Consider the following 17,498-nt stretch of genomic DNA (forward strand, 5'->3'; position numbering starts at 1 on the left):
AAGCAGAAAAATTTGAAAGTGGAATTGGTGTAAGAAAAAGCTTAATGTTTATATGAGAGGAAAGCAAAGGGGTTGATCTGAAATGAAATCTTTCCCTCATTTGTTACAGAGGCTTTCCATTCAGTGTTGACCATGCTTTAAGCAGGAGGTTAGATGAGGGACTTCCCAGCTTCTTTCCAACCTGCCTCATCCTACAGTCTATGACAGATTTGGGATTAAGGTGGTCTCCATCTATGTTGGCAGAGAGCAAGTGGAAATCACCTGCCAGAGATAAGGCAGAAATTGAGGACTGTTTTGCCCTCATTTCTGACAGCTTACAAAAGGGACAGGGGCAGTTTTCTGAGAGGAAGGAGTAGTAGTCCTGTGCTGACTCCAAATGTAGCCTGACTGGAAAAGCCTGATAACCTGATAACCCCGTCACCTCTTGCCCAGGAGCCCCTTGCACACCTTATCCCCCATCCAGATACTTGCCAAGCCAAAGCTTTCAGCACCTCCTTTTTCCATAACTGTTGCCATGCCACAGCTCTGAGCAGCTTTTCCTCAAACCCCCTCCATTCAGTGCACTTCTTTATTAAATTCTTTTTTTTTTTTTGCCTCAAAGCCTTGGCTTTCTCAGTCCTGTCCTCCTCCAGGACAGCACAGTCCTCTTACTTCACAATGAGAGCAGTCTGTTCTGACATCTCCAGCTTCATCTGCTCAGCTTCTCCTATTTTGCCTGTGGCACTTTTCTGGTCTCCCACCCAGGCTTCTCGTGGCTGGTGGCAGCAGCAGCTGACAAGGCTCCCCTGTGTTTTACCACCCAGTTAGTCTGTGTTCTGTAATGTTGAGTTAAAAGTCTGATTCTCAGATTTTGCAAAATCTGAAAAAGTTTTTAGCTTCTGTAGGAAGCCTGACTGTGCTTATGAGTCACTTCTTTGCTGATAGCTTTGTCTGGAGTAGGGAAGTACACTGCTCTTATCACATGCATCTGCTCAGTGTTTTGCTAATGCCCTGGAGTTTAGAGATAAGAAATCCTACCTAACTCTGCTAACTACACAAGACTGCTGATACCATAAACATGTGTCTTCCATTATTATGCAGATAACAGATACATGTTAGCAAATAAAGATAATTTGGACAGTTTATCAGCAGTGTTCCAGGTCACCTGGGCTTAAAAGAGCACAGAGCTGCAAAATTGCCAGTTTACCCATCTCCTTTAGGAGCCCCCTGTGCCCCGAGGCAGTCACCAGCTGCTTTGTGCCTTGGCCATCTGTTGTCCCTGTGTGGGTCCAAGCCAAAAGCATGCCTGACTCACATTTTTAAAATATTTTTTATCATCTAAATTAATTGCTTTGTCTCTTATGTTTCCTTTAAGCATTTTTTCCCAGTGCCCCAGTACAAATTGCTGAGCTGTCCATTCTTTCACTTTATGTAGTGAAAGATTTCTTAGAGTATTTACAGTTCAGAAACCTCTTCAGCAAAAACTCATGTTGGGAATCTGACCCCTGCAGTGGTGAGAGAAACTGAAAATGGCACTGTGAGCCCAACCAGAAATGAGCCTCAGGAAGGATATGGATTTGTCTCTGGAAAGTCCCTGGGAAATTTTTAGCACAGTAGAGTAAAAGAGACTTTGCATATGTGCATTTTCTCTAAGGAAAAGAAAAATAAAAGGAAAGAGAAGCAGTAAGGAAGTTATTTTAATGGAAGCATTTAAGAGTATAAGAGCAGCAATACTTGGTGAGGTCAAAAGGCTGTTCAGTCTAATATATTAGCTCCCCTATATGAACTTGTTTAGAGACATCTTTAAAAAAGCAGGCAAGCACAGAGAGATATTCCCCATATTGTCTCCCAGCTCCACCAGTTTATGAATCAAGTGGTTTTGAACTGGAGGGAGTTTCTGCCTTTAATAGTGATCAGGGTTTTTTCCCTCCAGAACACAGCTGAATTTGGTCTCAGTATCTCAAGAGTCCTCGTTGCTGCAGTGCAGGTTTGAGATCTCATTAAAAGATTTGTAGAAATTTCCAGAGTGGCTATAAATGATACTCTCAGATTTTTTCAAATCAGGATACATGAAGTTTGTATACATAATTGCTCTGCCTTACTTCCATTAGCTATTACTTTGCTTACAGATGTGAGTAGCAATTCAAAGCCTGGCTTACTTTGTGGCCACAGCCACAGTTTTGTAGATGTGCATGTTACATAGTTATATACATAAACAATTCATTGTGAATGGTAAGCAAAAACTTTGAAGTAATTAAATCATAGAGTCAGTCTGCTGTGGAAATGATCTTGATGTCAAAGTGAGAAGTTTTATTTCTGTATCAACTGTATGTGGTTGTGGTATCTGTCCAGGAACAACACTTGCATTCAAGATAATTTTAGTGGCAGTGTAACACTCATTGATTTCTTTGGAAATTCACTTTGGTCAGAGTTTAACAACAGTTACTTTGTTCAACAGATAAAGAAGGTTGCAATATATCTGTGTCGCAATAACACTATTCAGACAATGGAAGAACTCCTTTTTGAGCTGCAGCAAACCGACCCAGTGAACCCCATCGTCCAACATTGTGATAATCCTCCATTTTACCGTTTTGCTGCCAGTAACAAAGCCTCAGCTGCAGCTTCTGGTATGACCTGAATGTGTTTCCTTTATGCTCTCCCTCTTTTGAGTCTTCATCTCTTTGCAAAAAACAATCTCCTACTTTTGCATCCCTTCAGACTTGTGTACATAAAGTACAAGTATCAGGGCTTTGTTGCATGTCTAAATTACAGTTCTTTTTCATTCCTAATGATCTATATGCTTTGTTAACATATGCTTAATTATCTTAACTATTTTAATAGCATATTACTAATACTTGAGGCTGTTCAGAATTCTGTCACTTTTCAGAAAACTCCACTCTCTAGTAGCTGTTTTACTCAGAACAAGAAATCGTCACCAATGCAGTGAGCACAGCAGATGTATCAAGCAGAGTTTCCTGAAAACTGAGAGCCTTAAGGGTGTGGCAGTTCTGTTTTGAAAGGCCTTTTCCAAGCTGCAGTAGTCAAATATGCTTAAGAACCAACCCCACATTTAACCTTGTAAATGTTTTGCCTGATCCTTGAAAAATAATAGATTATGTCTTGAGCATGAGCTGAATGTAAGGAGTAGAAGACCATCATTCTGTTCATCTACTTCTCAGAGCATGTGAACTTAACACCATCCAGCCATGCAAGCAGGTCCTGTCTGTAGGAGTAACAGTGTTCATTCATTCATGTGTGCAAGTACTTGCAGGATGGTCACTTGGACTGTAGCTGCTAAATCCCCTGTGAGTTATAGGCTTTTATTGCTTTGCAGGTGCTGTCTGCTGCATCTAACTGGTGCTCTTATTCACATCTCATTTACAGGAACCACCTCCAGCAGTAACACTGTTGTAGCTGGCCAAGATAGTTTTCCTGATGCAGAGGAGAACAGAGTGGTGAAAGAGAATGATGAAAGGTTTGTGACTTGGGTTTTTTCCCTCCAAAATGTATGTGTTTTCCTAGGCTGAGGGTGAGATGTTGAAAAAAGTTCTGCATTGTTCTGTGAGGAGCTCTGGTGCTCAGATTGAGCCTAAGTGGCATTATTGCAGTATGCATAATTTTTTTTTTTAAGCTATTCTCATGATTCTAGTTCCTGACTCTTGTTTAATGGTAAAAGAAGAACTGTTAAATCTACATTCAATGAATTGTGCTAAGGAGATCATGGTTTTGTAGGAATTATCCTACTAAAATCTTTATGAAAAATCAGATTTGATCACACCATTTGATTTCATGGACAGTGAGTAAAATTTAGTTTGCAGATTTATATCATTGATTTCAAGGACACCTCCTTTGTCTAGGTGTAATGTTTTATAGAGGACAGCTGTGGAAAATAACTTGCTTATAAATTATATATTCAGTTTAGACTTCTGCTACTTATGGTACATACTGACAAATAACAAATGAGTAAATGCAAAGCCTAAGGGCCATCAGATCCTAGACCACAGACATATAGATTGCTTCTCTCATAGACAAGCTCTTAGTTTTGCAAGAGAACTTTGGACAATTTATAATAGCATTTGTTAGTTAGTGTATTAGTATTTCATTAGTCACTGATAGTCACCAGTATCACTTCAGTATTCCAATGCTCCTTCCCTAAGGTTCAGGGCTTAGATGTGCTGAGATAATTATGAGAGTAAACCTTTCTGTACTTCAAAACTTTTTGATTACTTACTCTCTCCCATTACAAACTAGAGTAGCATTTTGTCAGGTTAGGTAGATGTGTCTGCTAATTTAAATGCAAGTAGAAAATGGCACTCAATGCTGTTTCAAATTGATAGTAAAACAGATTTGACTCTAAGTGTTGTTCTTTAACATTTGCACTAGAAATGTACTTAAAAGGATAATAAAACCATTTTCTCCTCTGAATTTTTTATTATTCCTTACATGAATGTTTATGGCTGCATAGCTTTAAGATAAATTTTTATTCAGTTGATTTACAGCCAAGTTGAGCAAATGTCTCTTACAGTAGTTCAAGTCAGGATTTCTTATCTTATGTAAGTTTTAAATGTGACTCAAAAAAGTTTTTAGAATGCAGATCTGCCAGAGACTTTATGATAAAAATGAAAGGAAAGTTACGATGTCCTGATACTGGTATTCAGGATCCTGCTGAAAGACACCTCAGAAGAAAATGGGAAATAATTTGCCTGAACTCATTGCTGGCATTTATGTTACTGAAGCTGGCTGTAAGTTGCATCTGCACTTCAAAACCAGTGTGTCAATCTTAGAATGTCCATTAATATGGACTTCATATGCCAGGACATATGAAATAATGAGGGTCATAGATAGAAAAACATGTATTGGAGGGCTGACAATGTATTTTTGTCAACTGCACAAGGAATTTATTGCATGCTTATGAGATACATGCTTTGGAAACAATGTAATATGTTGATGTATAGTGAAATACCCTGCACTAAGGTATGTGAACATTAGTAAGAAATTGAATTGAATTTTGTCTAGAAAACCTTCAATATTGTCTTGTTTGATCCATGGTTATTTGTAATTAGTTTTCTGCTGGAATGGTGATGTTTTTAGATCATCACTAGTGTGTGAGCTGTCAGTATGGCTCCTCTCATTCCACTTCAGGCCTGATTACCCTGGGAACACAAGGGGGAGGAAGTTGAAGGAGATCACCAGGAAGAGTCAGCTTAGCATGAATCTAAGATCTGAGGACAGCTGTGAGCAGTTTGCTGTGGCTCTCATATCCCTTAACTTTTCTGTTAGGTCTGCTCTGGCATTTGCTGGATTCTCCTCTTGAAGGGTGATCTGCTGTAGTTTTCCCTGCTTGGTACCTGTGCAGGCTTGGCTTTGGACTTTCCACTCAGTCACAGAATCACAAAATATTCTGAGCTGGAAGTGACCCACAAGGATCATGGAGTCCAGCTCTGAAGTGAATGGTCCATATGGGGACTGAGCCCACAACCTTGGCATTTTTAGCACCATGCTAAAAAAAAAAATCACACAATTGTAGCATGAGAGTTTCCTTTTGCTAAATTTTAACGGCTTGTGACACAGGAGCACACTGTTAGACTTCTCAGAAACTGGCTGCAAAAATGTTTTGTGGAAAGAATCAGCATTACATTCATTTGCTGTCTACTCCTGTGTAAAAGTGAATGCTTAAGGAAGTGCCTTTTTTTTTTCTAAACATAAAGTCCAGATGTTTCATGTCACTCTAATGTTTTTAATGAAGATTTTTTTTCTTATATTTGAAGGTTCAGTAATGTCATCAGAGCACATACCCGACTAGAATCGAGGTACAGTAATAGCTCTGGAGGATCTTATGATGATGACAAAAGTAAGTTATATTCAATTTGATGAAATTTCTGGTGTTTTGGTTGGAGAGGAGAACATTCTAATGACCAGCAGAGCCTCTCTGTTTAAGTTCTGTATAAACAGTAATGTAGCATTATCATGCAGGGAGTGTGCTTATTTCCCCTCCATATCTCATTTAATTAATTTACTTCATTTAATCTGGGTTGAGTCAAACCCATCTGAAGGCCAGAGAACTTCACAGAAAGCAGCAGCAGAGAATCCTCCAGGGAGTAACACATTGGGCCTTTCATACATGGCAAGGCAAAAGACTTGTAAGAGCATTAGAACAAGCTCTAATGCTTTTTCTAACTTTGAGTTGTGCCATTTGGCAGCATATCCCTCCAAATCAAGTGCTGTTATATGAGCATGAAAAGAGGCTCAGGAGTTTCCAAATATGAAGTCTTATCTCCTCATTAGCTTTTATATGCTCTCTGCAACCAGTCTTGGGCTGCACTGTGCAAACGTGTGATAGAGGGGAGATGGGGCTCCTGAGCATGCTTCTTGTTCTTTATGTATTTCTGCTAAATGGGCTGTAAATGGACACTGGTGCTCAGCAGAGATTCCAAAGAAAACCAGTTCACTATTGTACAATAGTGCAAAACTGAAAAGCTGGATGGTTTGACTTCCTTTCTGGAGTGAATTCAATTTACAGATTTTGGCTAGGCATTAAGCAAATGTTAAAAAGTCAAGATCTTGTTATTGACTTAGATCACTGGCGTATTAAAGTCAGGCCAAGTTCTATATCAGCCATCATGTCTTGGGTTGGTATTGTAGACATCATTTTGGAACAGCATTTTGATATGAAAAGTAAAGATTTTATATATATTTTTAATCCAAGTAATTTTTTGTTGATACTCTTCTGCAAAATATGCAAAGACTGTAAAACACAATAGAATAGGATAATTTAATGTACACCAACAACTATTATTCATAGTTATGAAGCACAGTATTGACAAAATATTGTGTATGTACAAACTCCAGTGTTTAAATACATAAGAAAGTGTGCAACATCTTAAACTCACTGGGGCTTAGTACACTTGTCTTGAATTTTTTATGGCTTTCTAGTTCTGCAGCTACTTAAAATGCTTCACCAGATGTTAATTGAAGCACTGGTGCTAATCTCATCTGCATGAACAATCTTTCAAGACAGAACAGCATTTATATTATCAGAACAGTCTTTACAAATACCTGGTTTTGACAAGAGCTTAGAGTGATAAAAATTTTAAAAATACTGAAATTTTCTTTGCTCTTTTGGAATGTCTCCTCCAGCCAGTGCCTGAATATTTTTTCCTGCCTATACCTGCAAGTTTTATACTACTGTGAATATTTATGCAAAGTGTGCTTCTCACAGGGGTTCCTTTAGCAAGTATGTGAATACTTAGAAGGAAAATAAAATGTGTTTTACTTAGCTATTGACATTTATATAGAATTCTAATAAGAGAAAGGAATTTTTATATCTCTTGTCATTCTACAAGAAACATAATGCAACTTCCAACTTACTTGCTCAGACAGGCTGTCCAGGCTGCAAAGGATTTGGTGGTATGGCTTCTTCCCTCTCTCCAATCTACTTTAATATTCATGTATTACTGAGGATATAAATACAGAACACCACTCTGCAGCACACAAATTTTTTTGTTCAGACAAGGATTGTATGTTTACCTTCAAGGTGCTTCTTTTTTTTTCTTAATCTGCATATAAACCTGTGAGAACAGGAGTAAGGATCTAGGTCTTGGTGTGACCTTCATGAAGCACTTTTCTGTGAAACACTTAAATTGGTAGAAATAAGTAGATCCTGTGCAGTGCTTTTTCTGTGAAAAGCATTTGACAAACATTATCTGGTTAATTCTGGTTAAGAATATGTGAAAATGCCATACTTTTCTGTGTTATTAAGTCATTTTATTCTTCTTTATCTGTAACTGATCTGTCATCCGCCAGAGAATCTAAATAGTAACCTTAAAATATAAAGTGTTTCTTAAAAGACCAAGACTTAAAAAGGGGATTTATAAAGTTGGCATTTTAGAAATAATTGGAGAACCAGCTACTGAATTGAAAGTCTCCTGAAGATCTGGAAATCTGAAGAAGTTTTTCTAAAACTAAGAAGTGATGCACATTAGAAAAATCCAGCTCTGATACTTTTGTAGGCATCAAAACAGTTTTGTTTCCCGTGGGAAAGCTGACAAGCATCAGATACATGCTGTTAAAAAAAAAAAAAAGGAAAATGCTGAGTTTTAAGCTTACCTAAAATACAAAAGCGTAACAAAACAAAACCAAATCAAAATAAACAAGCAAACAAACAAATTAAAACACAAAAAGAAGGAACAGAACAAAAAATAACACTAATTAAAAATTCATAAAAGGCAGTGTTTAAATGTATGTCAAAAACAGACCAAGGAAGGATACTTTCCATGGCAGTGTATCACAGACTGCCAGACCTCAAAAATAAAAACTGAACAGTGAGAAAATCGAGAGGAATGAGAGGAAACAAAATACAGAAGAGATGAACAAAACTGTGCAGCTGAGACAAGACAGAAAGTGGTGGAAATAACTTACTTGACCACATCATTGCAGATAAACAGGGGGGAGACAAAACCCCAACACTCATTAACAAACAGCAGCTGTCACAATAAAGCAAAATAAAATACATCTTTGAGAAATTCAAGATATAATTCATCCCTGTTGAAAGAAAATTACCCTGAAGGTGTTTTTAGCACTCCTTATGCCTCCTTGCTAATTCAGGACATTTAACTTCTTCCTTTGTAGCGTCATTCAGCAGGGCAGTGGTGAGGAGTTGCAAGAATGTGTCACTGGTACTCTGCTCCTTGCAGCAGATGGCTTCTGACAGCAGCTTTGTTGGCTGAACTTTTCCCTCATTTCTGAAGAGAGAGTCTGTTGCTTGGTGCTTTGTGATCTGAATCCAGCACCACTAAGTGACAGCAGGGATTCAGCTGCTGCTCCTACCACTCAGTGCTGTCTGCCTGGAATCTCTTTAATTTCCAGCAGCATGAAAGAGGGATTAAAAATGCATCACTTGTTATTGAACACAGGAATTTGCAAACCTCATGGCATCTTATCACATTGTTCCAAACAGCTGAACTCATATGTTAGCATAAAATCTCCTATAGTATTTTGCAAAAAAAAAGGTAATCAGACTTGAGTTTTATGCACTTTTTTGAATGCTTTTTCATGCAGATGATCCTGTTTCTCCATATACAAGCTGGTTATTGAATATTGTTGAAACCAAACAGCCACATCCCCTGCCCATGCCTTACAATGGAGGATGTTGGGCACCCCTCGTGGACTATCTCCCTGAAACCATCACACCTCGGGGACCCCTTCATAGGTGAGCAGTTTCTCATTCTGACATTTCAGACAGTGAGATGCTTCCTCTTAGTAGTTGACCAACACTAATCCAACTGTCCCACCATTCAGAACACCTGAAAATCATACAGTCAATTTCTGCTGATTTCCAGTGCAAAAATCCACATGCAGTGAAAGCTCACAATTCTACCAGATTTCTACCAGAAAGCCTGTTTACAATGTAGGACATCACTGATAAGAATAAGACTGATGAAACAACTGAAACAGAAAAAGAAATTTTCTTTTTCCCAGGCCTCTGTGCCTATTATTCATAGCACTTTGATCTTTTATTCTAAATAGGCCATGCATATTCTGAAGTTCCTATTTTACATAATTTGTATTGACAATAATAGGGTGTTTTTTCAGTAATGGGTACTTGTTTGCTTGATACTGTAAATAAAGTGCTTCAGCATTAATTGTACTGAGAAGAAATGCCACAAATCTGATAATTTATAGATTGTGTATTTCTTCAGAAATAAGCATCCTGTTTGTGCTTTCCCGTTTCCAAGAGGTTCGAAACTGATGTTGTGATTCAACTTCCAGGTGCAATATTGCTGTTATCTTCATGACTGAGATGGTAGTGGACCACAGTGTGAGAGAAGATTGGGCTCTTCACCTCCCTTTATTGCTACATGCTCTCTTTTTAGGTAAGACCAACAGAACAAGAAAGAAAGTATAAGTGTACTCCCTCCTTTTACTTTAGTTTTGCTGAAGCTATGGTACTGTGTTTCTTACATGTTTTATGATTTCCTCTCTCCACCCTAAAAGAAAAATCCCAAGGCAGCTGCAGTTTGTCAATTAGTCTCAAAACTTCAAAGTTTTTAATATTTTGGCCAATTTCAGCCAAGTTTGTGAGGTGTGTAGAAATTTGAAGATTAATGACTTCCTAAAATATCTCTATAAAAATGTGTGGCACGGTGCCTGCAAGGAAAGGAGGTGAAACTCATGCCTTTGTCCAGCTTGGTTAGTGATGACAGTCTGCACATACCTTGAACCTGAAAACTACACACACCTGTGCTGTCTCTTGCCTTTGAAAAATAGTCTGTAAGAGAGCCAGGACTGCAGAGCTAGGGGAGGTAGGACACAGACCACTGGAAAGCAAAGCTTCATTAATTTCACTGCTGATGGAATGCTTTATCATCAGTGTGTTCCCTTATGTACCTGGGCACTGAGGCATTGCTTTTTCCCCACTGCTCTGTCTGTTCCTGACTGTAGCACAGTTCATCTGGAGGCTGTTACCTTCCTTGTCCTGCCTTTCAACATTACCAAAAGTGAGTGGCCTAATTTTTTAGCACACAAGGGTGTTCAGCATTATAAAGCCATTCCCTGACTTCCATGGTTGATAAATAATAGTGTTCACAAATAAACACAGGCAGTTGTGAAATAATTTATTATAGCTGAGATCACAGTTCACTTCTCATTCAGTCACCATAGTTACTATTAAGTATTCACAGTCAGCCTGGGAAGTGTCTGCTGATCAGCAGGCAAAAAGAGATTAAATTGGGATGGTGTTACAGCACAGTGGTAAAATGAAGTATATGTTGAAGAAGATGCTTGTTCTCCTTTACTGCTACTCTGTTACCAACTGTTCTGCTTAAAAAATTTTGGTGAAATAGGGTTTTGTATATCAGTACATTGATTTCACAAATCAAATAACCATTAACTGAACAAACAACATCTTTACTAAGATTTGTAACAAGTGTGGGAAAACTGGTACTTCCACTTAGAAATTGTGACAAGAATAAATGAAGAACTTAAGAAGAATACAGGGCAATGTGACCTTTGCAGTTAAGATGGCTTTAAGGAGCCATCAGGGAGCCATGCAAATAAATATATGAAGAAACAGAGTTATGATACTTGTAATCAATTTGAAAAATGTCATTAGTTATTTTTGCAATAAGGTTTCAACATTACAGATTTTTAATAAGGAATAAATAGAAATTTAGTAATACCACGTGAGACAATTCCTTGGCTAAAAACTATCAATTCTGAAATGTGAAATTAAAATTAAATGTAGCTGGTAACTAAATGTAATTGATTTAGTAGTAACTAAAGTGAGATCACAGCTTTCAGGCTTCAAGGTCAGTTCCTCTAGAGTTGTTATACCTCCTGTGGAAAATTTTTCTATTCTGCAGTAGAGCTCTTGTGATGTTTCAAGGAAGCTATGCCACACATTAGCCAAAGGTATGAAGGTAATTAAAAGTTAAGTATTGCTATCCTGTTGGAATAGGATAGCAATAGCTCACGCAGGCGGATGCATCTGATTGAAAAGCAGACTGGAAACTAGTATGTTGGCTAGCTGGAGAGCTGGTGTCCTTTAATTTATTGGAAGAAGTGAGAAAATATTAAAATGAAAGAATTTTGCAATGTCTGTGTGTTTAATAGGTTATCGAATGGTTTGAAGTACTGTGGATGAAGCAGGCAGGCAGACTGCTGGTTTGAACTTGCCTATCTCTGGTGCATGAAAATCACTGCTGTTTAAAATCTCTTTTGCAACCAGTGTGAAATTACTTGAACACCAGACTCCTTTCCCATGGAAATCTGTCCCTGTCACAGAAGCTTACCCTCCTTGGAACTCTTACAGGTTAAAGAAGTGACCAGCCCTGGCCAAGCACAAAGACTGAGCTGTCCTTCTCACTTCCCAGTTGGCAGATCTATGCCAATACTTTTATGCAACTTAGGGTTTAATAGGATTTCAGCTACCACTGTTGCCAATGTAGAATTTATTTTCAACTAAAAAACCTTTTTATATCCTTTGAAATGTATGTTAAAACCAGATGGGATGGGTTCATTATCTCCTGGCAGGTGGAAGTAGATGGAGAAATGTGAATAGGAGCAGAAACCTTAAGAAGCTGAAATAGAGGTGGGCAGGATGGCCACAGTTCTTTTGGAGGAGGCTATTGCAAGATGAGTAAGACCAAGGGTCATGGGACCTTCAGAGAATTGCCCTTAGGAGCCAAAGGCTCAGTGTTGAGACTGTGGCAGTATGAGCAGCTTCATTATTGCAGGCCAAACAAGAACCAGCATGACTAGAGTATATTAGAAAATGCCTAACTTGAAAGATCTGTTGGCTGCTGCCACACAGAGTAATGAAGTAGCTGCTTTTTTGAAGAGGGACATATCCTGAGAAGAGAGGAGTTGAGGAAGAAAAAAGTTAACTTTTTCAGCACTGAAACTACTCTTAAACAGAAGAGAAAGTATGTTCAAATATACTGCAGGGTACTGAAAGAGAATCGAAATGAGATATACTAAAACAGAGTGCAGAAATATCTGTTTCCGTTGTATTTGTAATTTGTGAACTATTCTGGCTGTTTTAAAATCTTACAGTAAACCAAATCAGAGTCTTTCAGTGCTAGACCTTCAGTTTGAGTTCTGCATCCTGAGTTAGGGGCTAATGTCTCATGCAGCTCACTGGTAGTTGAAGTTCTTTTTCAAATGATTTGTCTGTCAGTTCCTTTTTTAATAAATCAGTATCCACCTCTTACAGTTTGCAGTAATTCTAAAATTGTGCTAAAAAGTCAGATACTGTGGTAAGCAATGTAATTACAACCACCATGAAGAATACCTCATCTTTAAAGGTTTTTCAGACCTGTCAAATTAACTGTAGTGAGACAATGTGTAAAGCTGTATTGCCACTCTTTTGTTGTACCTCATGTGTGGGACTTCAGCCTGGAAACTAAATATACACATACATTTAAGTGACAGCGCTGGTAACTATGTCTGGAAATACTACATCTTTTGTTTATTTGCACTGTTATCATGAACTGCCTTGGAATTTTTGCTATTTCTGGAATGTGAACTTGTTTATTATTACTTCATATTCAGAGATTGCTGTAACCTTTTCTTTTTAGGTCTTGACCATTACCGCCCGGAGGTCTTTGAACACAGTAAAAAGTTACTGCTTCACCTTTTGATTGTATTATCTTGCAATAACAACTATCAAGCCATTGCATCTGTGCTTCTGCAGACCAGAGAGATGAATGAGACCAAGACTCTGACAGTACAACCAGCATACTTGCCTGAATATCTTTACACAGGTAATGAAGACAAGGAGAGCACTGTATCATACTGTCAGGTTTTGATAAGTCAAAGTAATAAAGTGGCAAATATGAACAGTTCCCATTAATACTAATTCCACGTGAACTACCCTAGGGATGCATGGAATTTATTATTAGACAAATTTTCATGATATTGAAAAAGTTATCTAATGTAAGGTAAAAATATGTAATGCAGTATTTTAAAATTAATAGGGCTAATAACTTCCTGATTCCCCCCTCAGGGATCCAGCGCTACTTTAAATGAGGACAATCATTCCTCACCCTTAAAAGAAATGCATAAATAATTCCGACACAGGAAGAGCAGCAAGAATGTGCAGCTCAGATTTTCCATTATTAAATTAAGTTTCACATGATACACACCCTCCTTTATATCACTGATACATTGCATTTCTGTCCTGAAATCTCTTTCTACATTAGGAGTCTTACTTCAGACCTCTGCTGAGGTCAGTGTTCTATTACTTTTAGCAATTTACCGGTTTTTAAGGAGTTGGTTGGAACCAATTTGTAGAAAGCTGCTAGTTAGATTTACTGCTGTCATACAATATTATTAAAAGCAGGTGTTCTGTTCCATTTTGGAGGAATCACAGAACCAATAAAGAGTTGTGAGTGTAAGATTGGTTGTCAGTAAGAGGGTGAGGAACTTTACCATACAGTAAAAAACTGAAAAGTAAAGGTTCTCATATCAGTGGCATTTCTATGGTTATTTAGGAAGTAATAGGTAATTTGGTTTTATAAAAAATATTACATGATAACTTATTACTATTTTTTTCTGAGACACAGCAAAATTATTTTAAATTAATGAGCAGAAGGGATAGGTATTCTAGATTGATGAACTATTTTGGCCAAAGATACTTCATTCTGAATAACTTCTGTGAAAAGTTATCTCACAATAATTTCCTGTCTGGAGTTGGGTGGGTTTCTTTCCCAGTGCACATCTATTAATTATTAAATACAGAATAAAATTTTTCCATTAAAATTATATTACTGCTTTTCTGCCAAAATGAAAAACTGTTTTCATTCTTGTCTAAAAATGTAATTGGTACCCTGATTCTGGCCCTCTGGAGTTCCAGAAGTTATCAAGACTTGGTATTTTGGTCTGGTTTTTGAGAAGCTAATAAAAAGAGTGAGAGTGTAGGTGAGTAGCTATAGCAAAGAATCCTAACTGAAAATGCTTCAGCACAGGTTTGTTCCATGTAATGTCAGGCAACTAAATTAAGAGTCTTCTCATTTGCAGTGGATTTTGTCCTTCTCCCGTTTTTCTCAGAAGGCAGTTTTTTTCTGTTGTAGGTACAGCCTAAACATGACTAGAAGTTTAACCTTAAGAAAACAGGTCTTGGTTTCTAATCTTAGCTCTGAAACTGTGGCAAGCTTTTGATCTAGTAGAGCTCTTACTCAGGTGTTTCATCCTAATGCTGAAAATATTTTGTATGACGAGTCCAGTGGGTAAAGTTACTAAAGCTGTTCAAAGAAGCCACACTTGTGACTTGATTTCCATTACATTTGTAAAATTAGGACAGCATAATCGTTCTAAAAATTCCACCCAGCAGTTTTTTTCCATATCAGACTAGGCCAGAGAAGTGAACTTTGCATGCACTTTGCCAGCTTCTAAATTCACTTTTAAAAAGTCCTACTTCTGAATGTAAAGAATATTCCTGGAATATTTGTTTTCCAAGTACTGTTGTCCTTGTGCAGTAAAAACAGAAATCTTGACTTGGGTAGTTTTCATTTTATTCTGGTTTCTACACGTTTAGAAACAAAGTACCATTTTCACTCCCATCAGTATTTGAGGGTTGTGTTCTGCAGGTTTTCCCCGTGTTTCCCAGTGGAAGGTTTCTGCTGCTGACTCTGGAAAGAGCTGCTTGGCAGACACTTCCATCTGCAGAGCTGGCCCAACAGTGCGTTCCACCTTTATCTCCTCCCCTTTGGCTGGCAGGTGGCTTTGACTTTCTGCGGGAACACCAGTCCTCTCCAGTGCCAGACTCCGGCTTGAGCTCCAGCTCCACCTCCTCCAGCATCAGCCTGGGAGGCAGCAGTGGAAATCTCCCTCAGATTACACAAGAAGTTGAGGACGTGGACACTGCTGCTGAATCAGATGAGAAAGCAAACAAATTAATTGAGTTTCTGACAACCAGGTAATGCAGATAAGCAGAGGATACGTTTGTACTCAAAATGCACACTTTCATGAAGCAACTTAAAGGAAAATGACTGAGCTCTAATAGTAATTACAGACCCCATTCCTCTTTTATTGATACTTACAGTAGTGGATAGGTACTGAAAAGCACTACAGAGTCAGAAAAAAAATAGAAAAAAAATCTTACCTGACAGAAATAAAATGTTTAATTGACTGATAGTTTTATGTACAGAAATGAACTAATAGAAGAAGCCAGTTTCATGGCTACATTATAAAATTAGATGTAAAGTGCATAGCGAAACTAATATTAACTACCAGCTACAGCCAGCAGATTCTAGACACGATGTTAAATTGAAAAAATTGAAAAACAGGGATTTGTTTATGCTGCTCTCTACACAGCACAGCTTATATTTTAAAATACAACATAGGAATATTTATTTACTTTTATTTAAAATTATGTTTGGTTGCATGTTTCCCAGGTCATGGACCTCTAAACATCAAAGTACCTGTGTAGATTATATATTTTAACTGATTACATTTATTTCAGATAACTCAAAAAAATTTTGCACTTTGTTATGTATTTCTTTAAGGGCATTTGGTCCACTTTGGTGCCATGAAGATATCACTCCCAAAAATCAGAACACCAAGAGTGCTGAACAGCTCACTAATTTTCTGCGCCATGTTGTATCTGTATTTAAAGACTCCAAGTCAGGTAGTAAATATTTTCTTTTCATAACTAAAAAAATATTCCCTCATGGTCACACTTAATGTTTGTCCTGTGACTTAGTACATCTGCTTATGCAGAAGCACAGTAAATATGTCTTAACAAGGATGTATGACATATGAAAGAATTGCTTTAAAACAATCATGTTAGATTAAACTGTTCCTGAGTGTTGAATATTTCTTCAAAGCTGTTGGTAGAAAGCCTTTTGATTGATTCTGCCAGATAAAATCTCCTCTGTGTCCTGTTAGTAAAATACATCACAACTTCTAAGTAAATATACTTTGTTAAATTTCTTCCAGCAATAAAAGTTTATTTTTCATTTATTATGGTTTTTAGAACATAGGGAATGTGCTGATTGCATGTTGAAAACCAGCACAGTCACTAATTAAATAATTTCCAAGATCAAAGCAGAATGCAGCATCAGTATTTATATTAAAGATCTTATCCAAAGCCTTCTGAAGCTGACGGAAAGACTCCTAATTCAGTTTGACTTCAGGTTTGGGAGTTTTCAGAAGTTACTGTTGCTGCCAGCAAGAATACTGGATGGCTTGAAAGTTTGTCCAGGAATTTAAAAAAAATAAGTCAGATTATCAATTTCATACTCCAATTTTTTTTCAGTTAATTTTCTTGCATTCTGTGCAAAACAAATGTAGAATTCTCCAAAGCACAGATGTTTCTGCACCTCCATTTCTCAGTGTCTGCAACACACACTAACGAGCATATCCTCCTCACAGAGTAGGTTCAGCCTGCTTATGACCCACAGTAAAGTCTGTAATAAAAAAGGGGGGGGGGAAATTGACATTCTGTTCTTTTGCTTAGGTTTTCATTTGGAGCAGCATCTGAGTGAAGTTGCTTTACAAACAGCTCTTTCAAGCTCTTCCAGACATTATGCTGGTCGCTCTTTCCAGATATTCAGGGCCCTAAAGCAGCCCCTTTCTGCACATGCATTGTCTGACCTCCTGTCAAGATTGGTGGAAGTTATTGGAGAGCATGGAGATGAGATTCAGGTATGCATGTGTAAACAATGCTTCTTAGAGCTGTTGATTCTGTGCTTACTTAATTTAAAATTACCATTTTACAAGGTGTACTGGAGTCATGTGATGAAGAGTAGAATGTGGCCTCAGAAAAGGTGACTTCTGAGTTTGCTGAAATCATATGTTCCTTAGCTAAGCCTTCATCAAGCTGTGACAATCTTACAATAGCTCTAAAGAGAACAACTAGAAGATTTTAGTAATTGTCACTCAAAATGAAATATTTGTGATGAACATTTTTACCTTTATAACTTCATTAATTTGGGTTGAAGGAATCCATCATCTGTCTGGTGATGTAATCTCACAGCATGAAGTAGACACTGTCTCATTCCTCAGAAGTTAGCATGTTT

The 17,498-nt window shown here is 37.7% G+C and overlaps 1 protein-coding gene across 2 annotated transcripts in view; it reads left to right on the plus strand.

The window, feature by feature from the left end:
* Positions 1 to 17,498, plus strand: part of FRY (FRY microtubule binding protein) — a 157,405-nt gene that overhangs the window by 96,548 nt on the left and 43,359 nt on the right. For both annotated transcript variants that reach the window (XM_059492679.1, XM_059492689.1), the window contains exons 34-42: positions 2,438 to 2,606; positions 3,364 to 3,454; positions 5,748 to 5,830; positions 9,037 to 9,187; positions 9,748 to 9,851; positions 13,056 to 13,241; positions 15,196 to 15,394; positions 15,984 to 16,105; positions 16,937 to 17,124. In XM_059492679.1, the coding sequence (XP_059348662.1) occupies positions 2,438 to 2,606; positions 3,364 to 3,454; positions 5,748 to 5,830; positions 9,037 to 9,187; positions 9,748 to 9,851; positions 13,056 to 13,241; positions 15,196 to 15,394; positions 15,984 to 16,105; positions 16,937 to 17,124 (1,293 nt within the window). The remainder of the gene's footprint in view (positions 1 to 2,437; positions 2,607 to 3,363; positions 3,455 to 5,747; positions 5,831 to 9,036; positions 9,188 to 9,747; positions 9,852 to 13,055; positions 13,242 to 15,195; positions 15,395 to 15,983; positions 16,106 to 16,936; positions 17,125 to 17,498) is intronic.

This window comes from Ammospiza nelsoni, chromosome 2 (assembly GCF_027579445.1).
Source record: "Ammospiza nelsoni isolate bAmmNel1 chromosome 2, bAmmNel1.pri, whole genome shotgun sequence".
Taxonomy (NCBI): domain Eukaryota; kingdom Metazoa; phylum Chordata; class Aves; order Passeriformes; family Passerellidae; genus Ammospiza; species Ammospiza nelsoni.